General features: G+C 32.8%; 1 protein-coding gene across 14 annotated transcripts in view; it reads left to right on the forward strand.

Annotated features, from left to right (window-relative positions):
• The window catches only part of LOC136843780 (chloride channel protein 2-like), a 258,922-nt gene that overhangs the window by 229,721 nt on the left and 3,792 nt on the right, over positions 1-25,409 (forward strand). For 5 of the 14 annotated variants that reach the window (XM_067112501.1, XM_067112494.1, XM_067112493.1 and 2 more), the window contains 18 exons: positions 21-122; positions 369-471; positions 947-1,093; positions 1,201-1,354; positions 1,650-1,765; positions 2,664-2,778; positions 2,910-3,050; positions 3,452-3,569; positions 3,814-3,978; positions 4,471-4,524; positions 8,736-8,792; positions 9,457-9,565; positions 13,103-13,303; positions 16,849-17,024; positions 17,662-17,706; positions 21,354-21,413; positions 23,443-23,554; positions 24,905-24,973. In XM_067112501.1, the coding sequence (XP_066968602.1) occupies positions 21-122; positions 369-471; positions 947-1,093; positions 1,201-1,354; positions 1,650-1,765; positions 2,664-2,778; positions 2,910-3,050; positions 3,452-3,569; positions 3,814-3,978; positions 4,471-4,524; positions 8,736-8,792; positions 9,457-9,565; positions 13,103-13,303; positions 16,849-17,024; positions 17,662-17,706; positions 21,354-21,413; positions 23,443-23,554; positions 24,905-24,973 (2,044 nt within the window). The remainder of the gene's footprint in view (positions 1-20; positions 123-368; positions 472-946; positions 1,094-1,200; positions 1,355-1,649; positions 1,766-2,663; positions 2,779-2,909; positions 3,051-3,451; positions 3,570-3,813; positions 3,979-4,470; positions 4,525-8,735; positions 8,793-9,456; positions 9,566-13,102; positions 13,304-16,848; positions 17,025-17,661; positions 17,707-21,353; positions 21,414-23,442; positions 23,555-24,904; positions 24,974-25,409) is intronic. The other 9 variants (XM_067112503.1, XM_067112498.1, XM_067112502.1 and 6 more) reach the window with 3 other exon arrangements.

Here is a 25,409-nt window from a genome sequence, read left to right on the forward strand (position 1 = left end):
CATAACTTTTTTTTTTTCAGTATAATGTGTGGGTTTGCTGGGTCCCTTTTTGTCTATCTTCACCGGAGATATGTAATGTTTATGCGACAGAACAAGACTTTGAAGAATTTTCTGCAAAAGAAGTAGGTTTAGATTTCATGTTTATTTCTTGCATAAATTTCTCTGCCGACCTATTTTCATGTACATTAAACGTTTGCATGCCAAGTGTGCAATGTCTATGAAAATGGCCATACTGTACTTGCCTATCAACATTATGTTACACCTGCAGGAGATAATTCCATCAGCTGTCAAAAATGTTGACATATTTGATGTTTATTGTTAAATAAGCAAATAGTTTGTAATAAAACTTTTGTCTTTTCTTGTAATAGACGTCTTCTCTACCCAACATTCGTGGCGATCATTTTTTCCACGATGACGTTTCCCATGTTTCTTGGCCAGTTCATGGCTGCAACTGTACCAACCAGTGTTCAGGTTAGTTGTATTTTGGTAAATAATTTTCTTTTTACGATATAAAACTGAAGATACAAAATGTTCTCATGCTGTATTTGTATCTCAACTTGCGGAATACTGTGCATATGATTTACCCAGTTATTATTTGTAATAATACCCATTAGAGACCAAACACTGGGAAGAATGGACTATGATATTAAAGTTGTGAAAATTTACTAAAGTTCTTTTTAATGTATTCTTGGAAGTTTAGATGATTTGTTAATGCCCGCCCTGGGTCAAGCTCCCAGAACTGAAACTTATTTTTACCGACGGGTTATATTCAGATCCAGAATGGTTGTACATAAATTTTTTATTGGTTTTGTAAACGAAATATGTATCTTTTTCAATAAAAGGTTTTACTGTATAAAAAAGCCTAGCACTTTTATTTAGTTTAATTCTTGTACCACACAGATTAGGGTTAATTACATTTCTACATGTTACAATTAATTTCTTCCAGATTATGCATTTGTTCAGCAATGTGACTTGGACAAAAACTGGGGATGCTAACATGCTAAGTAAAGCGCAGGAAAACATTCTGAAAGACTGGATGCCAGATGTAGAGGGAAGTTTCCACCTCAGTCTCTTTGTCTTCCAAATTGTTACTGTGAGTTGGCTCATCTGTGAACTTGTTCATGTATGAAGTTTACTGCCATAACATCATTAAAGCTTTTTTTTTATTATTATCATATCTCATTAGACATTCCTTTGCAGGTTTTCCAAATAGCAGTATCATCAACCTTGCCTTTGCCTTCTGGTATGCTTATTCCACTGTTCAAAGTAGGAGCAGCATTTGGTCGCCAAATTGGTGAACTTATGGTTTCTCTGTATCCAGAGGGTCTTGCTACTGGGGCTCTTATTGTACCAGGTAATGTGCTGAAAATTATTTGTATTTTTCTAAAAGTAGTATCATTGGATATTTTTAAGAATTTCTACAATATTGTACTATATATTGATGAACATCTCTGGTGCTATTAGCAGTACTGAAAAAAATTCATCTTTAATAAAGACAGACGTTTTATATTAGTAGTTCAAGTGATCTGACCAGTTTTTTTAAGTATTAACACATGCAAACATAAATTATAGATTATCTAAAAGGGGAAGAGAATTGTGTTAGAGGAGTGCGATATCACAGTTGGAAGAAATAATTTTGTTTTTTACAGGTGCTTATGCCATGGTTGGTGCAGCCTCATTTTGTGCCGCAATCACCCACACTATTTCTATTTCGGTTATAGTTTTTGAGTTGACTGGACAAATTACTTATGTTATACCAATTATGGTAAGTTTCTGAGAATTTTTGTCATTTTCCCATTTCCCTACAGTAACAGATAAGGGTTCTTGGTGCTTGCAGTTGGCTTCATGAATTTCAGTACACATCACAGAAGACTAAGAAGACATCAGGCATTTCTGCTTGTGGAACAAAATGGCTAAACATATAACAAAAAGTGTGTTTGTCAAATAACAAAATAATGCTATTCAAATTACAATACTAAGTATCATTGTGAAGTTACCATTTGTCTCCTTAGCTTGTCACAATGTGTACCAGAATTCATGATGCCAACTGTACAGTTGTTTCTCAACAAAGAGGCAGACAGAGAAGAGTAAGGGAAGAGACGAAGACAGTAACTATTTAGTGGTACGAAAAGCAAACAAGATCTACGTGAAGCAATTTTCTAGACGCTTTGGTTAATCATAAGTTAAATAATATTCACTGATGAGCAGTTTACATGTTTCTTTAGCAATCTACTAGTTTGAACATTTGAATTTGTTTTATTTTCAAGTTAATAACTTCAACACATGATTTAAAACATTAAGAGTTGCATTCATAGCTTTAATGGCATTTTTTGGCAGAAGAAAACTGCGCAAAATACATAGACCTTTGTTTACAAAAGGTACATAAGAACTTGACCACAGTGAACATGATAAATCTGTAATGGCTGTATATTATGTAATAAAATTGATGATTTTGATGTCTCTCTTGATTTTATTCCATAAGAGTAATAATGTCGTATTGTGCATAAGAGTTTCAAGGAGTTTCTTCCTATTTCATATGAGCTTTTGTGATTGAACTTGGAAGAAATTGTGTGATGTGAATATTTGTTGAAAGCATACTAACTGACTCACTAACTCTGTAAATGTAACAGAAATGTTTTAGAATATGCATTATTCTCTTTCAGATTGGTGTATTGATCGCCAACTGTATTTCATCTCTTCTTCAACCATCTATATACGACAGCATGATTCGTATAAAGAAACTGCCATACCTTCCAGATATCATTGCTACCACATCAGGTAAAGTTATTGATCTATTAAAACTGGAATTTCTTTCTTTTCTTTATTGGTTATTTGTTGATTGTTCTAAGAATATTTTTGTTTTAATTAAATTTCTCCTTTTTTATGACTGATATTTCTTGTTTTTATAGCTGATGTATACAATATCTATGTTGAGGACATAATGGTGAGAGACGTTCAATACATCTGGTATGGTATCACATATGTAGAACTGAAGAAAGTTCTAAAGGAAAATCGTAAATTGAAATACCTTCCACTTGTAGATAAGCCAGGTAAGTTTTCTTTATTTTTGTACTAGAAACAATTATCAAAATTTGTTCGTTTTAAATTTGTGAGGCTATGCGTTTTATAGTTGTATTGTACTTGAATTGGGTACAGTAAAAGATATGTGTTCAGACAACTATGGAAAGAGAATTGGCAGAGAGAAAATGGATATACTGTTGTATATTAATAAGAGAATTATTATCTTTTTCATTGTTTAGAGAACCGAAAGTAATTTAGGTATACAGCACATGGTATAGTCACAGGGAAAAGTTTCAATTATGCATGTATTTAATTGCCCAAAATTAGAAATGCACTTCATTCTAGGATACTAAAATGCAGAAGTTAAAACTTTTTCTTAGTATTGCTAGAGCCCATGTCTAGTCAGGTAAAATTATGAATTTTCTTTCAGACTCAATGATTCTGCTTGGTTCCATCCAGAGGATTGAATTAGTAAGAGTTTTAGTTCAGCAGATCTCCTCAGAGAAGCGTCACAAAGAAGCTACTCGTAGACATCTGGAGGCCCTTCGGTAGGAAACCACATATGGTTCAAGAGCTTTAGAGTTTTTGTGCTTAGGAGTGTAAATTAGTTTAATGATACTATATAGGTTTTTATTGGTAAAAAAGTAGTGGTTTACAATATTTACTCTTTTGCAAGTGGAAGTGAATTGTACTCTGTTTTTTATATATTTCATTTTGCAGTATGTTTTTTTATATATTTCATTTTGCAGTATCATATCATTTATTTTCATCACAAATGAAATTTAATTCCAGAAAAAGATGGGAAGAAGAAGATGCTGGCGATTTCAAACAAAGTCGCATCCGTTATGAAGATGAGGTTAATGAAGATTCTGGGGATTCATCTTCAACCCCTGGCCTGATACACAGATTTTCAAGATCACTAAGTAGGTCATTCTCCAGATCCCGATCTGCTTCAAGGTATTGTACTACATTTTTTGTCCTTGTTCTTGTACTTAACCATGTAATTCATAGCATACAATATTAAAATTCACCATCTGTATATCAAACACTGCACTTTAAAGTGAAATTGACATTGTTTGGTTTCCTGGTACTTGTGCAAATGTATAGCACTAAAAAAATTTGTTGATCATACTTTACATGAAATTTTTGTAAAGGGAACTAAATTCAGCCATAGAAAATTGAAATGTGGAACTTTGTACTGAAAATGGAAAATATCCTTGCAGCTGTTGTTTTCATTTAGGCCAGTCTTATGTTCTGATTTGAAATACAAGACAGAAAATATATTTTCCATACAGGGGGCATTTTATGTAAGAATATTTACCAACTGTCAGTTAAAAAAAATACTTTTCTGTGTATAGCATATGCATTTTATTTAAAAATATATACACCCCCTTTTCCTTTATATAGGACAGAATTTGTGATCACAACTTTTTGCTTTTTGTCATATAGATCACGCTCCCGGTCTCGTTCTGTTTCACGAAGTCGTCAAGGAACCCCTTCAAGGTAAGAACATTTAAACAGGTTTTACCATACATTACGATTATCATAATGTGCTGCAGTGTGTAGGAAGTTATTATGCTGTAGAGTGTAAAAGACATTAGTACAGGGTATTTAAGTCTTTTACCAATCACATGTGTTACATTAGTTTGATATTAACCCAATTGAAATTACAGATATAAAATTTGATGCATCTGAATTGGACCATGATGCTACATTGAGAAAAAAGCAAGTCCATGAAAGAGCATATCAATGAGAATACTTTTATTCACCAAGGGTATCATAGCAATATTTCTAAATTACACTGTGTCTTTGGTATTAAAAATTTTAACACAACATACTATGGAAGATTTTGGCAGGTACTGTAGATGGTTCCAGAAAGAGTATGGCAATAACTTATTGTCAATTCTTGTAAAAATCTTTTTTAATCACAGTTTAGTTATAAAAATTAAAATAGACTGAGGTATTAATTAATCTTCCACAATATTTGACATGATGATGCTGTATTCAGGTACAGTGTGTGTAAGCTACCAAAAAATCATAGGCTACTGTATATTGTCTGGTCACCAGATGGTAAACTTCCTTGTCGCTTGTTGAGTAATAATGAATGCACAACAGGAAACAATTGAATTGATATTTCCACACCCATTACCTATCTTGCCAAGCACTGTGATACTTCAGTATGTAATCTGGCATCAGTTCCTGCTGAGAAAAAATAAGGTTTTTTTTCCTGTTCCAAGATTAACAGAACACATGATGCAACATCAATAAGAAGGTTGAGCTTCTGCCGATAATGAATAGTGATCAGATAACTTCCTTTGGATGAGCTCTTCCCTCCTCGAAGTGTTTTGAGTGCTTCATAGCAACATTATCCTGTGCAAGAACTAGCTTATTTAGTCCTTAGGTTTATTCTTGGTTTAGTATAATTTAGAAAAAATGTCAACTGTAAATTTGTAGTGTTATGTTGTATTCATGAACTTGGTGTTTATGGTAATTTTCCCATAATTGTATCTATAGCGTAATTTATCATGATGTATAAATAGTGGAAGCTCTATTTCCTATCAACAGACTGACTGTTTCATCTACCTGAAAGGCCAGAGACTATTAAAATTAACCTCAGTTCATTTGTGTTTGATGACTACCAAGAGAGCTAAGACTTTTAGCTCAGTGGTCTGGTTATAGTATTTTTTATAACTATATAACTACATAATCATGGAGGAATTCTCTAATCTTCTAAGGTTAATTAGGCTTCAACTAATTGTTATATGTACCTTTATCTGAACCTTTAGATTCTCTAATCTTCTAAGGTTAATTAGGCTTCAATTAATTGTTATATGTACCTTTATCTGAACCTTTAGATCCCCTACCATTAAGCTCAGTATCTTGTTAAAAGCTCAGCATCTTGTTAAAAGGGTAATGCAATTTTACCTCTCCTTTTCACTTTCCTTTAACATTGGAATTATTGATTTTTGGTCACGAACAATACTTTTGTATCTTTACTTATTTTTTAATTCCACCACCAGGAATTTCTTGCATCTTATGGTGCAGTTGCTTTTTCAGGGGCAGGTGACTGACTTCATGCCAAAAGTGGAAATTTAGATCTAATACAGGGTTTTTTATCGGTACATTTTATTAGATAATCTCTTAGCAGTATCACTTGTAAATATAGCATATGAAATGCACATTATGTAATTGACTTGAAAAATAGGTGAACTCTGTTCTCTCATGTTAGTTCTGTAGGTCCTCCTGCTGACATTATGTACCTGATAATCTGTCAGCTAATCTGATGTGCATCATTGCATTCTCATGGTGGGACCATAATGCTGATATCTTGTCATTTTTGAATTAACATATTTTGTTTGGTTAGCAGTGATAACATACAGTTGTTTCAGAATCCAGATCCTTAGCCTTCAAAAGGCAACTGATACTTTTTTACGAAACGTATGTTGTTTCGTCTCAAAGCTTAAATTTTAAGATCTGGGAAAGCTTGTATTTGTTGAGAAGTTTTCCAGTATTTTGTATCTTTGATGTTTAATGTTGCATCTTTACGTTCATATGTATAAAATAGTATTTTTTCTTTCTGATGTTTAGTTTATTGCTTCAGTTTATTTTTCATGTGTGTTTAGATACAGAAGCACATGGACTATCAAATAGCTTCAGGGAGCACTGCACACCACCTACCACAGATCATGTATAGTGCTGTATATGCAAAAATTTTTATATGAATTTGCACTTAAATTTTTTTATTTTTATAATAGAAATAGTACTGGAGTTGGATAGCAGGATCTGTTTCCTTTTATGAGCAAGTTGGAAAGTTGCACATGAGAAACTATTTAGGGCAAGTGTATTACTCTGTTTAGGAAACAGCTTCTTTTTCTAATTACAGTATTTTGATACAGTTTTGTGCTAATGTACTCTTACTTTATGTAGATTGTCCATCAAATGGATGTTTTGCAACACACGAGTTGAAGACAGGCTCAATTTTTAGGATGGCAGAGCTCTTAAATTCTCAGGAACTCAATTGTACATTTCATATGGTACAAAGCATACCTTTACAAAATTGTACCAATGGTATCTTTTATACAAATACAGTACGTATATATTTGCTTGTAGTTTACAATAAGTAGGCCTTATTTTTTGCGTGTAGATCTTTTTAGTGTGCTTGTGTTTGAGTGGAAACAAATGCTCAAAAAATTTTTAGTGAATAAAGAAGTGGGAATTAATTTGATTGCATTTTACTGGTTAGCTATCTCGAAAGCTGTTATGATTACAGTACTTTAAGCACTAAGAATTGTTGATAATTTCTACGTACTTTTCTTTGATTTTTTCAGGTTTAGGAGTTAGACATTTATGCAGTGAAATTTTGATGGAACTAGTCTTAATATTTAGCTTCAGCATTGATGTGATATATTTACTTAGCATTAAATAAGCATACAGGATGAAATCGTTTTTGTTAAAGATTATAGGTTTTTATGATAATGTAAAATTTTCAGAATATTACTTTTTCCTTATTAAGTCATTTGACTATTATATGGTAATGTAACTTTAAATCACAAATAATTTTTGCAAGAATATAGATCCATGACCTTTTAATGTACCTATACAAAAGCTGTCAGTTTTGTTGAACTCTTCATAGTATGTCACACTAATTTTGAACAGAAGAATTGAAACATTAAATGTAAGGTATTATCTCTCTAGGTATTTATTGATGGTAACCCCAAGTTTTCATCCACTACCAGTATCATAGTAGCATGCTTTTCCAACTTGAGGCTGCAATAGGAGTTTCATCTCTAACTTGTTTTAATAATCTCAGATTAGCTTCCCCATCATATTGTGTACTTTATTTTTATTTTTAGAGCAAAATAGTTTTTCACAAAAAGATAATGGAGGTTGATAAAATATTCCCTTGTAAGATAACGTGATAGCAGGGCTCTTTCCCTGAAATAAAGATTTGTTTGGTTGATGATGCTGGTATAGTATATGAAATTCACTTTTGCCTTAATTCAAGGGTGCAGTGCAGTATAGTGTATTGTCTTTTGTTTATTTCTACACTCAATTGAATGACAAAAAATATAGTAATTACTGGAAAGGAATGGTTTCTGTTGGAATTTAATTAATTTTACATATTTTATAGTAAGATGATTCTGTGCTTTCTTGTTTGATTATACTGTAACATTCTTTGAATATATGAAGTGGTTTATGAGGTTTACAACTCTGTGAAATGTGGAAACATATTGTGATGTTTAGGGCTGATGGTATACTGTAGTTTTTTCCATTGAGGAGACTGATGAAAGAAGTGTTCAGTGTTGTCATCTTTTTACTGTAATGAAATCTTAACGTTGATGAAGAAATCTGAAATGTACTTTATTTAAATACGTACTGTTAAGACTACATGTTTTTGGAGATTTTTTTCACATCTAGGTGCCTTATTTTTGAATGGAGTCATTGTCTGGAGTGAAACAACTGTACAATATTACTTCAGATGTGAATTGCATATGAGATCTGAATGAATCTTGATGAAGTAAATATTTATTTAAATTTCTCTTCTCTAACTGCAAATTTTGTTTTCTTTGTAGTTTATAGCAGTGCTAATCGCAGTGTTATTTTTTTTATCTTTATTTTTTCTATTGAGTTACCACTTTTATTAGATGCTCTCCTGAAACAGGACTTAGGCACTTGTTCTATAAGTTACTTTTATTTTTGTTTTGCCTCTGCAGTGACAGCGAAGATTCTTCTACCTCACCACCAGGATCACCTGCATCCACACGCTCTAAGTAATTACAGCTAAATGACTGTTGATGATCAATTTCCTAAATCAGATAAGAACTAGTTCTAGTTATTCTTGACTTAAATATTATTTGGATGGAAGTGTATTTGATGTTGTTTTTCTTTCTTCTGAGATTGGAATTGTTCATCATCTTGCATTTTGTTTGCTGCATGTGGTTTCTTCTTGGCCTGTAACTTTGCCTTTTTCTACATTGTTGGTGTTGGTGTTTATATTTACTAATTGCAGATTAGTTTATTACTGTCATGTAACTACTGCCATGTGATGTGATTCTGTTTATAAATTTCATGAATTTTTTTTACCTATAAACTGCCACATTACTTTGGTTACTGTGTGTTTCTTAACTCATTCTTTGGTGATTGTTTATTTTCTGTGTTATGCTTCTAATATGACTATAGTAAGCAGTAATTTGCTTAATGTAAATGCTCAGAAATTCTTAGGTATGGTGTGATTATGTTTTATTTACATTTTAATTTATTCTTTGAATCATATATTTTTGTTCAAAACTATATTTTACATTTCTTTTGCATAACTGCAGTCTAATTTGATGTTGATATATGACCCGCATTTAGTATACTGTATTACCATGGAGTTATAGTGGTTATTAAGTTTAAGGGCAGAGATAGTAATTAATCATGTTGGTGGTATTACAGACGAGATTCACTTACTCCGCCCAGTTCTCCCGGTGCAAATCGTCTAAAGGAACTTTTCCCATCCAAATCTCCCCTGGCACGCAAGCCATCCAGATTCTCAATTACCAAGGTAAGTTGTTAAGAAATACTGTAAATGATCCTAGGCATCTTACAGGTAATCAATTCACTTATTTGTGGGTACTTAAGTTTTATTTTATTAACTTACCACTTTGTTAATGCCCTTAAATACCCATCATGGTAAAGAGACTTGAGCTTGAAGTCATTAGTTATAAAAAGAAAAGAAAAGCAGTACTGTACAGGAAGAATGAGCCAAATATCCCCTAGTCTCAAATCTCACCTGCTACTTAGTCTAGTAGGTAATGGATATGTTTTGTAGTGCTCTTCAACTGACCTTAAGTTTATCCTCATTCAGTGATCATCATTCACCATTGTTATTCATCACTTTGTCAGTTTTGTATTTAGGGTTGAGTTTTTTCATAAAAACTTTTAAAAAATTATGTTGGTAAGCATGAAGTTTCATCTCATTCAGTTAAAGATTTTTGTTAGGTGTTGGTTGGTATGTACACTCGGCAAGAAAAGTGAAGATACAGTTTTCTTTAGATTTCATTCATCGAATTTTAATTTTTTTCTTACAGGAAACATATAATCTCGGTAAATTTACTCTAGAATATGAAAATACAATGCAAATTATATCATATATGTTAAATCTGCAAAACAAAAACGTTCAGATACTTAAAAACACCATGCATGTCCGAAGTAATCAGAATTTCTCAGATGACTTTGTTCATAGAGATCTAAAAGATAGTGTATGGATATCTCGGTGTAGTACTTTTTATCAGAACGGCAATATTTACTCGTTTTCCGTTATGAACAGGCTTATTATTGCATCATCATACAAGGTAATGATAATTTCTTTAATTTTTATAGATTCATATTTGTATTTCACGGTGTTAAAGGTCAGCTGAAGTTAATGACAGTGAATGTTGTGACAGCTAGGGCAGGTTGACCCAATCTATTTAAATCCACAAGAGCGTTCTCTATGATGTGCGGAGTACCGCGTTAACTTCGGCGTTGAAAACACGAGTAACTGGATGTTTCTTAACGTTGCCATAGTCTCTCTCTCTCTCCATTGCTAAAACATACTATACAAATATAGTCTCGCTCAATCTCTAAAAGAAAAAAAATAATAAATGAGTAGCTCTACATATAGGCCTAGGCTTACACAACAGCAAACTCACTCTCTCTCTCTCTCTCTCTCTCTCTCTCTCTCTCTCTCTCTCTCTCTCCATAACATTGCATTCATTCCTTTATTGTTCCCCAAGTTTTTCATTGGACATTGCTCAAATTTAACTCTTGATTTCATTATGGAAGATTGTGTTTCCAATTATGCAAGCATTCCGTTCATTGTGGTGTCATAAATTCATATGTGCAAGGTTACTTCGTAGATTATGTGGAAAAATGTTTACTTTGCTCAGAACTGTCGCTGCAAAGTACAACTTGAACGAATACTGTAAAGTTTACTACTGCATTTAAGTATCAATGATTTCAGAACCGTAGAATATGATTGAAAGTTATAGGAGGTCAAGCAAAAAACAAACACAATAAGACTGAAGCTCCTCCCCTTTCTAAAGTTGCCAGATGCCTCATTATTTAGCAATATATGTCCGAAGATTAAAAAAAACTATCTTCACTTTTCTTGCCGAGTGTACAACTGCTCCTATTTCAGCAATTTTCCTCAAGTAAACACATAGTTTACTACTCTTGCAATGTTACAATTATTTTCACTTTTGGTTTTAGTTTCACCTACAACTAGTGCATAAATTATTGTTGGCTCTACAGTGTTTTAATTACTGTCTTGATAAACTTTTTGGCAGTTTGTTGCTTGCTGATGTTATTATTTCATCAAAAAATGGTTATTTTACGTATGTACCCTGTACAGTATTAACTTTCATTTATTTCCATATACTAATCTGTTTTACTTTGTACTGATGAGGTGTAGGTCTTGGGAACAAAATTTCATGGTCTCTATTGAAAATGACTCGCATAATTGTATTCTCACAGAGTTGTTTAATGAAACAGACTGAGATTTTAAAAAAAAAAGTTTTTTCATATACAGTAAACCCATCAATCACATACGTATACAAAATGCCCACATCCCAACAGCCTACTGCCATTAATGTTTTATTACCATACTAGACAAACTATCAGAGTGTGGTTAATATTATTGATGGGGCTATGGTATTTATGTGTGAATGATCTCGCTTCATCTCTGTCTGTCTGTCTGGGGGCATACAAGACTGCAAAGTTGGGGACTATAGGACTGTTGGGTTATTCAGTTCAAATTGTTTAAAAGTACTGTATACTGGTGGAACATTCATGAACATAGGAATAACAGTTAGAGGCAGGTTTCCATTAAGTTTTTGTTTTGTAAAGGTAGTACAGTATATGTACAGTATTTTAATTTATTCTCCTTCAAGTATAATCTTGCTTCAGTAGCCAAGTTCTTTATATTGCCAGTTACTCTTACTACAGGGGATATGTATTTATTAAAACCTGAAAGTTGTGATATCTTCTGAAAGGTTGTAGGCAACAGCATTACAAGGGTATCAGCTAGTGAGTTTCACCTTTGAAATCTATACCGTTGTTGGTCCCTTAGTATATTACAGAAAAAAGTTTTTACCTTAAATCTAGATTCCTTTCTTTTTTCCCCTCAAGAGGAAATTCCAGATAGGGAGCCGTTTTCTACATAAGGTAATGTTGGTCATGTAAACCTTTCCATTTATTAAGAGAAGCTGGTAAGCATTGAGTCTTTTAACCTGAGGATGATTTTGTCAAAATTTCTTATTGCATAACACTAATATTTCACCACTATATTTATGAAATGCATCCTTCAAGGGATTGACAATCCCACGCACACACACACAATCTTTGCCGAGAATTGACTAAAGAGCAATAGCAAAAGCCCAGTCATTTTTGCAAGTGAAATGTTTTAATGATTTCCTATTTTCATACTGATTTGCATACCTCTTCCTTATTCAATTTTGTATTCATGACTTTATCCTAAATAGCAACTCACACCCTGACAAATTATAGGGAACTGGAAATGCCTGCCATAGATTTTCTCTCCTTTGTAATATGTAAATATCACAGATTTACTGATATGTGTGCTTTCCCACTACAGATGCAGTAGGTCTGTTAAGTGTTAGCTCAATATTTAATAATCACATTTTTAGTGCCCATCACTCAAGTTAGTTCTATTGTTAGATTTGTCAACACCCCACCATATTATTAGTTATGCAGCTCTTGAACAATTGATGAACTGTAGTTAATGGAAAGATAAACTGAAGAAAATTGGAATGCTTTGCATATTCAGTGTAAATATAAAATCACCTTTAAGAAAAAACTTATACAGTGGAACACAGCACTCATAGAATATCCTTGAAAGAGGATATCTGTGGTCAATGTAACATCACTGTTTGTCGTAATTCCACACTTGGCTTGAAAAACAATTAAAGAATCTAACACATAACCTATATGTTCTAGGAGTTTACATTTTCCTACTGGAGAAGACAACCGATAACTGAGACTAATGAAATATTGTATTTTAAGGGGTTTCTTCATTTATGTAATTAGTTAAAAATTACAGGTTGAAAATGGAGGCTCAAAAACAGAAGAAGACAGTGAAGGCAAGAGTACTACTCCTGAGAAGGGCAAAAAAGGAGGGAAATCACGAAAGAAACACTCCTCTGGGAAAGAGAAGGATCCAGTTAAAGAGTTGAGAAGAAGGGCTACTTTGAAGAGATCAAATTCTCTGGATTCTTCTGGTTTCAGAACAGCTGGTCAGGAGGTAAGGGTTTGCAAAGAATGAAAGACTTTTCTCAATGATACATTGTTTGAAAGAGATTTTTGTCTGAAACCCCAACTGCTTATATTGGAGTAACATCATTTCTAGATTTATGTTTCCAGTGCTAAGTAAATAAATTAGACTACATTTATAATTTGAAAGTGGCTGGTACATATAGGGAAATGGTCTATTGACTTTAACTGAATGGAGAGTATTCTTGCACCCTATAAAACTGCTTTTATGGCCCACAGTAGTCCCCGAGTTGCCCTCTGTGACCTTGCTTAACCCTTGAGATTCTAATGACATCAAATGATATCAACTGTAAAAAATAAAAATTAGCCATAAATATTTTAATGTTTGGTAGCATTGGGATGATGACTGTAGTGTGTTGGGAGATTTTCACTCCATCTTCCATGAACTACAGACTGTTCGAAGAGATTTATCATTAAATCAGTTTTAAGTAGGCAATCATAAAACCAGTCTGTTTTTCCTTTATGATTTTTTATACTGTGCTGTATGTTTTAAAAAGCATAAGAAGCAGTAATATATCTGTCATTGGAAGGAAAGTTTATCATACTCTCTCATGGTGCAAAAAGAATTTAAAATTCTCTTGTATGTTTAAAAAAACATTAAAGAAAAGTCATGAAATTTCATTTTCTTGGCCATCTTCAATGCATCAGTCTAACTACAATGTACATATTTTTTATTATTTTTAAAATACTGTACTAGAATAACATATTATTTATTCAGTTACAATTTTAAACCAAAATCAGCAATGTCCAGTATCATGGAAATAAATTTACAGCAAGCAGTAAAAAGAAATATATTTCAAGTTCATAAGAGGTAAGCCAGAACAGTATTTTACCGCATAACTTTTGGACCCTCCTCCAAAATTTCAAAGAGTTAAGTTTATTTCTGGTGTTCCAAGAAAGGTATGTCAGTGTTTTTTCTAAAATGAAATGACTTGAAAAAGTAAAATGGGAAACCTAGGAGAGTAAAAAAACATAGTTCTGTAAGTCATTACAATAGCCCAATAGAAAACTGGGTATTAAAAGACCAAAGGGAAATGGTAGGGATCATTTAAAATGCTGATTATTCATGCAAAGTATAAATTCTGTCTTTTTCTCTCTTGCTCACTCATATGCTTAAAATAAATGGCTTAAAATACAGTACCAAGAATATGGGAAAACTGTATAACTTTTAATGTAAATACATTAGCAAACAGAGATGTAATGCACAAAATGCACCTTATCATTTAAACCCCTTTCTCTCTCTTGTGCAATATAAGAATCAGTCCAGTTGAAGAGATCTGAAATTACAACACAATGGCAGCTTTTGTATTTCAAGACAGTTTTATCATTCAGTTTGCATTATTTGATCTACAATTTGTTCTTTGACCGTATATTATCAAATAGCATTCATAAATTTTGTGAAACCATGGCAGACTGCAGTTATGAAGGCTGCTGATATTCTAGGTTTCAATAACATAATTTTTATCTAGAGATATGAAAATGTAAAGGAATTGAACTGTACTCTTGTAATTGTGACAAAGTGCATCCACACAAACTTGGTGGTTTTAAAATCAGATGTCTGAACATCCAGAACCTTAACTACTACATAACCATACTTCTCTAACTCTTGAACCTGTAGCCTTATGTATTTCATGAGTCCTATGATCAGAATGAATTTAGAACTGACCACACAAAGTAATAATTTTGTCACTATCACCATTGTCTTCTTTTGTTATGTAACTATGTACTACTAATCTTCAGCAATTTTTGTTTCAGTCAGTCTCCTCTGGGCTGCTATTAAAAATAGAAAAAATGTGTGGTCAGACTTAATATTGCAGTATAAATCAATTAGCATTGACAGAGCAGAACTGGTGGGAGTGCCCTGGCTTCATTGTGTATGTGTTGATAATATCCTAAGGTTATAAAATGTTTTAATATTTAATTTTGCGTAAAATTTGTTGAGTTATCTCTGTTTTCTTTTTTCAGTATCCATGTGCTGAGTACAGGATGTTAATTTTTTTTTTAAACAAGGCCTGTTGTTGAAGTTTTTGTTAGTACTGTACCTATACTTAGCTTGCCATGATGTAGGTTGTTCCTTAGCTTTAAAACCTGAGAGCTAACTACTAATGTAGTGTTGTGTTTGGTACCACAGTTAAGTTTTCTAGGCTATCTGCATTTCATTATGTAGAATATGCTATGTAATGAATGTGTTATATCATGTGTTTTGCTAGGCTATATGGCTGAGCTTGCATTAGTCCCAGGCTATGTCTCTTGGAGCTTGCCAAAACTACCCTTGTCATTTTAGTGCGTAATGTCAGAATTGTTTATTTGGAAACAGTAAGTCGTTTGGTTTGTAAAATCATGACAAAAGGCTTAAATGTGAACAGTAGACAATGACAAATGTGTGTTTCCCCCCTTTTTTTCTAAATATGGTATACTGTATAAGAATAAAGTAAAATAATGCTTCCAATTATTATGTAATGATGACCAGTCTAGAGAGGTTCAGGTCAAAATTTTGAACTTTTTTTTGTATATGAGAAAAACCAAATTTCTGATGCAGAACCCTTGCGTATTCTCTTCCACTAACCATTAATGCACAGTATGCTGTATCAGTTATTAATGTATACCTTAAAAATTTACTTTTCCTGCAGTGCAGTGTAAATACAGTATTTATATTACAAAATGTATTAAAAATATATTAAAATGGTTAAATGTAAAATGTAATTGTTCGTGCAGAATACAAACTAGAGTCTTTTATATATAAATATTCCTTAGTGCAAGCTGCAGTAGTTGTTTAACTTAGTAACAAGGTTTTAACTGGCAATATGGGTATGGTAAGATGTGGAATAACCCTCACTCACTTTCCATCACTACAGTAGCCACTTTTTCTGCAGCCACTATCATGTGAGGACATTTGCTGGGCTTCCTCTGACTGTTAAGTTGAACATGTGTTTTGTTTTTGTGAGTTTTTGTTTTCAAGAAAGTGTCCTTCAGAGGTGTGAAGTGTGCTAGGGTGACCCTTCATCCCGTATGTCAGACCCGACTTAGAGCATGAAATCTCTGGATAGGATTCAACTCCAGTCAAATTACATCCCACCAAAGGAGCAAGTCTCCTGTGTAAAAGGTAATGGTTTGTATTTCTACAGGAAATACAAATTCGTAGTCTTCCCAAGTACTGTATGCAAACCAGAACCTGTATAACATACTCCCACCTCAACCACCCTGCTTTGTCCCTGTGGCCAAATGAATAAGTGACTTTTGACAGATGTTGAGTGAGGGGTATTCCCGTACTCACCCCCCTAACCACCAGTTAACATCCTCATTACCAGGTTCAACAACAGTTCCAGCCTGTGCTGAGAAATATTCTCATATAAAAGGCAAAAGTGTTTATACCTAGGAAAAACACAAATTAATGTTATCTTTTGAAGTTACCATATAATTTTGTGTACCTGTACTGTACTAGTATGATAGTGATTTTCAGTTTTTCTTACCAAGAATTAATCCAAGTCTGTATCTAAAATGCTTTTTCATTTCTAGGGTGATTCTACTACTGATGGAAAGGAAGAGAAAGATACAAAGGCCCCAGAATCAGTCACATCACCAAAGAAAGGCATTTTGAAAAGAAGAAATTCATTTAGTTTAGGATCTACAACTACTCCTGTAGCATCTCCTCCAGAAACCCCATATCAAACAATCACTGTTGGTGACACAAAGTAAGTGGCAATTTATTTGATTTTGTATAGATTTTCACTGGTTTATCTAAAGTATACTATAAAGGTAATGCAGTAATGCAGTATCTCAAAAGTCTGGGTGATTTACTCTACAATTTTGTAGGGTTTCTTTTGAGTACTTACAATATATGGTAGCCACTTCATGAATTTAAGTTTTACTTATGCTGCATTTTACAAAGCTGTCAGGCCTTTGGGACAATGGATTGTCATGATTTTCACGTAAGGTGTAATACCATCAAGTTCAAAATTGAGGAGGGAGTTGGGCATCAACATGCTTTGTTTTTATAATTTATTTACTTTTCAAATATGAAGCCATGCAAAAAATCAGAAAGGATTACCTTAAATTTTGTCTATTCTTACATTAATGAGGTTTGGACGAGATTTGTAAGATACAATTGATCTATGATTTAGTGTTGGCATTTGTAATATATTCATAGGCTCTATGGAGACAGTACTACAAGACTTTAGAAAAACCTGTAATGGGTTATGTTCCTGTCATAAACTGCTTATTGCACATTTACAGTACAGTGACTTTGATGGAAGTCCACAGTATTTTTTTTAAATGATAGTATTGTGAACTACTGTATATGTTATTCTTTTGCTTTTAATGCTTACTAAGAGATGAAACAAGTACAGGAGATGAAAGACCCACTTGTGATATTAGGTAAGCTCATACCATTTTGAATTTGTTTCTAATCGTATAGCATTTGTCAGTAACAGATAGCGTACATAATTGCTATGAAAAAAGTCATATTGTACTGTATAAACAGTATCACTTTATTGGTATTGTAATATTATATCCAAATTGTACAATATTGCATTTTCAATTCACGTTTGTGCCATGATTATTATGACTAGAAACAGCAGTTTTTTAAAAGATAAAGTATTATAAAGAACAAATACTATATACAAAGAGTGTGACTATTATGTGCAGCATTCAAGAGACCATCTGTCTTTAAAAAAAAAGAGCATTCATATATGTAAAAGCCATACAGTATAAGTACAGTAGTTGGGTTTTATGTATTACGTACAATTGTCACTCAAATACTCATGGTCTTAATTTTCAAGCCAACAGTCTGGTACAGCATTGCGATTATTGATGCAAGCGTGTAAAACTACCACAAATTGTCTGAAAACTTTTCTTTAAGTTTTTAGTCTTATTGATCAACTATTAAACACCAGCATATTTACTGAACCATGAAGCATGTACTACTGTATTAGAAATTACAGTATTTTTAGAGTCCTGAATTTAATCAGTGATCAGCAAGGATGGACTGATAAATAGGAAACGAGTTTCATAAGCTGACTACTGATGGTATACAGTGTTAACTGATAAAATAGCATAAAGATTCCAAGCGTGCTAGAAAACATCCAAACATGATAGTAACCTTAAATGCATTTAACAAACTATATACAGTATTTACAAATATCAGATGTGAATATCATGCAGAAGATAAATCAAACTACAACTATGATACCACTTATGAAAAGCCTAATCAACTTTGTTTAGGTTAACTTGGCATATGCATGTCAATATTGCTTGCTGATAAATACTTAAGCAGTAGTCTTTATCATATTCTAGAACTGTCTTGTCATGAAAACTTCTAACATATTGGACAGTAAGACATTTTCTAACCCCGATGAAGGGAAAAAAGACAGATTTAGGTCAAAGTCATTAAAAACGTCCCCTCAGAAGACAACAAACCTACCTCCTGAGGAAAGTAAACTAAAGGGTTTTGGGATTAGGAAAAGAAAAGAAACAGTTTGAAATTTGGAGATGGGAGAAAAGGAGTGATTAATGTGAGAAGTCAGATATTTCAACATACTGAGGATGTGGCATTTAATAAAAAAATTCAAAGTGTCAACTTTGATTCAACATACATAGACATAACTATTTATAACTTTAACACTGAAAACTCAGGACAAATGTTTTAAATGAAGGAAAAAATTATTGATAGAAATTTAGTACTTGTAGTCACCACTTTAGGTTTTTTTGTAGGCAATTAGAAATGGACCCAGTAATTACTGATTTCATCAGTGTTACACCAGAAAACTTAATAAAAATTGAAAAAGCATTTAAGACATTAAGTAAAAATTGATGCCAAGTCTCAAAATCGTGGATAATGGTGTACAGTATAATGATTATTGGATAGAACATTTGATCAGGTACTCTACTGCATCTCAGTCCCATTTACATGGCATCTCAGTTACTCTCCCAACTACAAAATCTAGTGATCATTTCACTTTCATTACATAATATATAATGGCGCACAGTTGTTTTTTACTAATTACTATAAACTGAAATTCTTTAATGTATTTAAATAAGGCTCACTATAGACAATATTATGCTTGGAAGACTGATGCAAACTTGACTGAATATTGTCCTTTATGCAGAATAGAGGTTATCAGAATTTTTAGAGCACAGTGGATGATAAAAAGCACTAGCATTATTTCATATATTAAAATGGTTTTAAATAGATTGCACTGGCATTTCATGATGAATACGTATAGTAAGTGAAATATCCGACATTTAATTCTATAGTTGCAATTATTTGTGAATGCTTATTGAAGTTTGTTCTGTAAGGCATCTTGCGATACCATATATACCGGGGTATAAGGCGACGCGGTGTATTAGACGACCATCCATTTTTCATGTAAAAATGCAGGTTTGGAGGTACAGTTTGCTCGCTGTATAAGACGATCCCCAGTTTATTAAATTAAATAACACTATCAACTGATGTCAGTTAGCTGGTACATGAATAAAATCAATAATTATTGGAATTTTCATAACAAAAATGTGTAAAATCAGTATCTTCAAGATTTTAAAATGTATGGCAAAGCTTACCTTACGAAAAGATACTATGTATTCCCTTAGGAAAAATATACGGTAAACATCACGACAAATGCTCAACACCTGTAACATCACTATCAGAAGAGTAATACCTGTTGGAAGTAGATCCGCATGAATGTATTCCTTTAAAATTGGAAAGAACCCCAATATTAAGGATAACCGGGGAACTATTGTTATCACAAAACCCTTTAGTCTGATTATAAAATACCACCAAGGAAATATTGGCCTTTAGTAAACAACATGGCTATGTTTCATAAACAAGAAAGCTATATTACCCTGATTTACCCTTTCGATAACTTAAAATTATCTGTGTTAAAAGTGCATTGTATAATAAGTATCAGTAACAAAATTGTCTAATATTACCACCTTATAATAATGGTAACCTGGATAAAGCTAGTAACAAAGTGAGAGCTCGCTCATCCTAACATCTAATTATGGTACTTACCTTCAGTAATTACCATAATTACAGTTGTTTTGTTTACAGTATCGATAGTTGTGTTACTAGTGAGTCACTTGAATTACCTGCAGTTTTTACTGTTATTACAGTGTTTTGTTTACAGTGTTGATAGTCGTGATGGTAGTTAACTATTGACACAACTACCGAAACTTCAGGGGTTACCCTTTCACTAAAAATCTTGGCAGGATTTAAGGTTTGCTTTTTTATACTTGGCATATAAGATGACCCCTCATTTTGGAGGAGATTTTTTAAGGTTAAAAGGTTGCCTTATATGCCGGCATATACAGTGTATACTCCTATGGAGAAAGAAATGTGCACATTTAGATGTCTCTTGTGATAAATCATTTCTACTACTTTTTTTTTTTATTGTACTGTACATAATGTTAAACCTCATTATGCATAATTTTTAGATGCCTTTTGGTGAACATTGTATATACTGGATGCCAGATAAGTACACTGAATATATTTAATTTTATGCACCAGTGTTAACTTTCTGTCTGTGGTTTATGGTATTAATTACAATAAATTGGCTTGGCTTCCATATCTTTGTATATTAGATGAGCTAAATTTATACTGTATGTGCCTTGTGTGTACTTGTTTTTTGAAGAACATGATTAAAGAGGATATGAAAGTCTTGTCACTAAGCAAATACATGGAGCTTTACAAACTCCACAAGAGGATGACTTTGCCTTCAAGTTCACAAGTACACTAAGCAAAGCCAAAGTACTGTGCAAACTCTTGCAGAGAGAATGATTAGTTTAAGTTCAATAATTATATTTAACACTAAATAAACTTAGCACAAGGGGCAAATCAAAATGTGAGATGTGGTATTTTAGATCTTTCAGTACACTTTCAAGTTTCTTATAACACAGTCTTCTATTGTCTTTTTTCCTCTTTTTGTAATTTACTGAAAAATTTTTAGTTGGAAAAGAACAGAACTTGAGCAGGGACATTATTAAAATGAACATTTAATAGCTGTAGAATATCTTTTATGCTTACTAAGTGAGGAAGAAACAACAATAGAAGTAACTATAGATGATAGCAGGAGAAGCCATGAAATTAGGTAAGATCATTTTCAAGTCTGGATGTTACTAGGATGTAAAGTTGTAATTTATAAGCTTGTTTTACTTGCATTTGCTAAGAATCTCTCTCTCTCATACTGTTTTACTTGCATTTGCTAAGAATCTCTCTCTCATACCATAAAAGCTGTAGTGCCAGCATAACTGATGCATGCTCAGCATGAATAAAGAAGTACAGTATACAGAAAAGATGAAAAAAAAATCTAGAAAGATAGAAAACAACAAAGTACAGTACAAGAGAGATACCTGTGATCTTGGTTAAAGTGCACTATGGTGTTGGATTAACATCAAACCTCCTGTAATATTTCAACTATTATGAGTTATTTCCTCACCCTAGGTGCAAAATGAAGTAACTGCCAGTCTATGTATTCACTGCAGATTACATTAGTAGCTGGTGTAATAAATGGATCATGAGCATGAAATAGTCATACCCAGCTGCACTGACTAGCTAATAGCTAGAAACTCATCATACACTTTACATTTGTAATGCTATATTTGATTATAGTATTTGAAAGTACAGGTATACAGTTTACATGATCTCTCTTGACTCCAGTGTGAAAAAATACAATATACAATGCTGCCTGATAGCAACAAGGTATTTGTACCATAACTACAAAGATGTTATTAATACTTCATGCTTAGAGGTATTAATTGTAGTATTGTTCTTGCATGAATATCAACATCTTATGAACTTAATCTTAAAGGTAAAGGGCAAAAGTATTCAAATGGGTTTTTTCCAAGATGTGATATTGAATGTGTCTGCAATTCTCCAAATGTATCTTATCATTACCCTTACCTTTTATATTCACTGGCAAGCCATTACATATGCATATGTAAAGAAAGCAAAAGGTGTAATCATCCCCTTTTATGGATGAGAGACATGTAAAAAGAAATCAGACCCTGTCTTCATCATATTTGCTTTTATAAGTTATTAGTTACAATTAATGCCAGCATTACTTCTGAAATTATGTATGATTGAATGGGAATTTGACATAACTTTACTTTTAATGAATTTGTATCCCTTAGCCATTTCCTGACCTCAAGACCCCTTATTGGTCCTGGTTTCATTGTCTATTCTTATGTAAACTAGTAATTAAAAAGTTAAATCAAACCTGGAATGCCAACCACATGATCTAAACAACAGGTGCAGTGTACCAGTTGTTTTGCTTATTTTCCCAATTTTTCTACTATCATTTTCTCCTTTCCTTCTCTACCTGTCATATATACAGTAATTGGTAGATTTTATCTTTGCTCATAACTTTAGCTTATAACTTGTATGCTATATTAATCCTTTATATCTTGAATAATTTTTTCTTAGCGTTTTTATACAAAGCAATGTACAGTAAATATAAGTAAATATGTACAGCTCACATTTGTTATTTATGGCATATAAAAGGTATGGATAAGTTTTATGAACATGCATTAATATGTACACAACTGTATCATTATTACTGAACTTGTGCATTGCTTGATATGGTATACTAAGTCTTAGTTTGTATCATGTAGAGCTAATATAGTGACCAGTAATTCTGATGTACTGTACTCATATTGTGTACATTAATTAGTCACATAATTCAGTGCACAATTCTTCCTTAGATATGAATAATCTGGCTACACGAATATAAAGTACAAGTACATTGCATGTGCATTATATATATCTTTAATATATTCTGTGTTGCCTTGCATGCTACTCTGTGGATGTTACTAAAGGTTCTTCACAGCATCTTTGCACCCCAAATTGCATTGCTGCCTGTCTTATGCATATCGCCCATCCCCTTAGTCTCATCCCACCTAGCTGTCCAGCTTTAACTTCCTGCAATACACATATCCTAGAATAAATACTTCAGGCAAACCTTATGAGTCTAGAAAGGGGACATGGTGGTCTCAAACTCATTTATTATAAGAATACATATATCTCCCAGGGTTGTTATTGTACTAGTTGCCATGTTTTTAATTGGTTGTGTTGTGGTGATACTTTATTTAAAAATTAAAATGATTAAATATCTTTTTTAGGCTTCGTAGTGCCTTTGAAAAGGTGCGCAAGATGAAAATGGAAACAGCCAGCTCTATGGAATTTAAACTTTCCCAAATCTCCTTATTCAAGTCTAAGAAGAAAGAAAATGCTGTAAGTATAGTATGGATTTGCTATTAAAATGTAGTTGACTGTCTCTCAAGCAAGCAGTTGAACAAAAGTTCTATATTTTTTTTCTTGTTACCTGTACTGATAAAGTGGGAAGGAAGTTATGATTTCACTCTTAGTTAATAAAATGTGTGTGCAGTAGCAGGATATCTTGAGAGTTAGCAGGTTGTTTTCATTAGGTGATACTGTATAACTTTGAGACAAATTAGGTCAGGTTCAGCAACTGTTGCCATGAAAAGCTTTTCAACTCTGATCTAATTTGTACAAAAATTGATCATTCCTTAAAGGTACAATAAACCACCCATACTCGCGGTCTCACCTATTGGTGGATTTCTCTATGGAACATATATACTGTACACATTATTTGTGGAAAATTCGCCCATTCGTGGTATTTTACACTGAGAAATATTCACTAATTACTGTATTTTCATGACTAAATCCACTTCTTGTGATAAAACTGTTAAAATACTCAGGTATAAGCATTTTTAGTTTTTTTAGTGTTTGAACTATCAAAATAGGCAGTTCTAAGCATTTTTAGAGGGGTTTTAAGTATTCACGGATTTTAGCTATTCGCGGGGGGTGTGGTATGCATCCCCCGCGAATACGGTGGGTTTACTGTAGCTACATACTATTTGCACTGGTGTTTACTATTCCTGCAGTTTCTTAACAGGTTAGATATACTGTTTTGTAAATTGTGTGATTATACTTTTTAATTATAGTATATTAGGTTGTTACATTTATTGAGGGGTATATCTTAGCCGTTCCGTGTACCTCGGCTTTTTTTCATTTTATGTATACGTAACTTTATTATGGCTTTACTGTAGTTTATAACCTTTAGTTTAGTAACATTACTAATCATCTCCCTAACATGATTCTGATTTAGGTAATGTATTAGAGTGATTAAGCTCATGGCACATTTTGATGGAATTTTTATGAAAATTTCCAGCACTGAAGACTATTTTTATATACTGTACAAGTTCTAATCTTTCTTAGTGGTTTATAAACCACTTTTGTATACAGTTCATGGATATGTGCAATTTTAATGAGTGTATTGAAGTTTACAAGATTGGCCTTTGTTACATAATGAACAGTAAGTTTGATTTTTTCATCTCTAGTGCAAGCTGCCTGAAAGTTTTTGTGGCTACTCGCTGTAATTGCATTTATATAATAAACGGTATCATTTACTAACATGAAATTGATATTTTGTTTTTAATATTTCACAAAATTTTGTTGGAATACAGTATTAGTTCAGGCTTTAGATATTCTATATTGATCTTTTTTTTTGTAAGGTTATTGGACAAAATTTCATAAACTATTTTTCATTTTTTATTGCAGAAGAAACCTATTCTGGATCTGACAGAAGAAGAAAGAGCAGTTTGGGAACTCAGTGAACTGTCAAAAGAGGTAAAGAATCTTTTTTATGTACTTTCACATATTTACCAGCTTGTAAAAGGTGCATTTTTCTATACTGTATGAATTAAATTATGCCTAGGAACTTCATGGCGAGTCTTATAATGTGAAGGTCAAATGGGCAAGTTTAACCTACAGGCTATGAGCATTTGGTTTTAGTGGAAAGTAACAAATCCTAGCCTGAGTAAAAACTATGGTCATTTATAGTTTAGTTAGACTAGAAAGATATAAGAGCTGAGCATGAAGTGTGTTTCATACAAATGACTGAAAATTAGTTTTGTATAATATACCAATGTAATAAGTAACTAGCTTCAACCTTGTAAAACCTAATCAATAAGCTTCTGTCATTATGTCTCAACTGAGCTTCGGGCTTCCTTAGCTTTCATCAACTTTCCCCTTTCGCTACGCAATCGTCAACATGATGAAGTTG

Source organism: Macrobrachium rosenbergii, chromosome 12 (genome assembly GCF_040412425.1).
Source record: "Macrobrachium rosenbergii isolate ZJJX-2024 chromosome 12, ASM4041242v1, whole genome shotgun sequence".
Classification (NCBI taxonomy): domain Eukaryota; kingdom Metazoa; phylum Arthropoda; class Malacostraca; order Decapoda; family Palaemonidae; genus Macrobrachium; species Macrobrachium rosenbergii.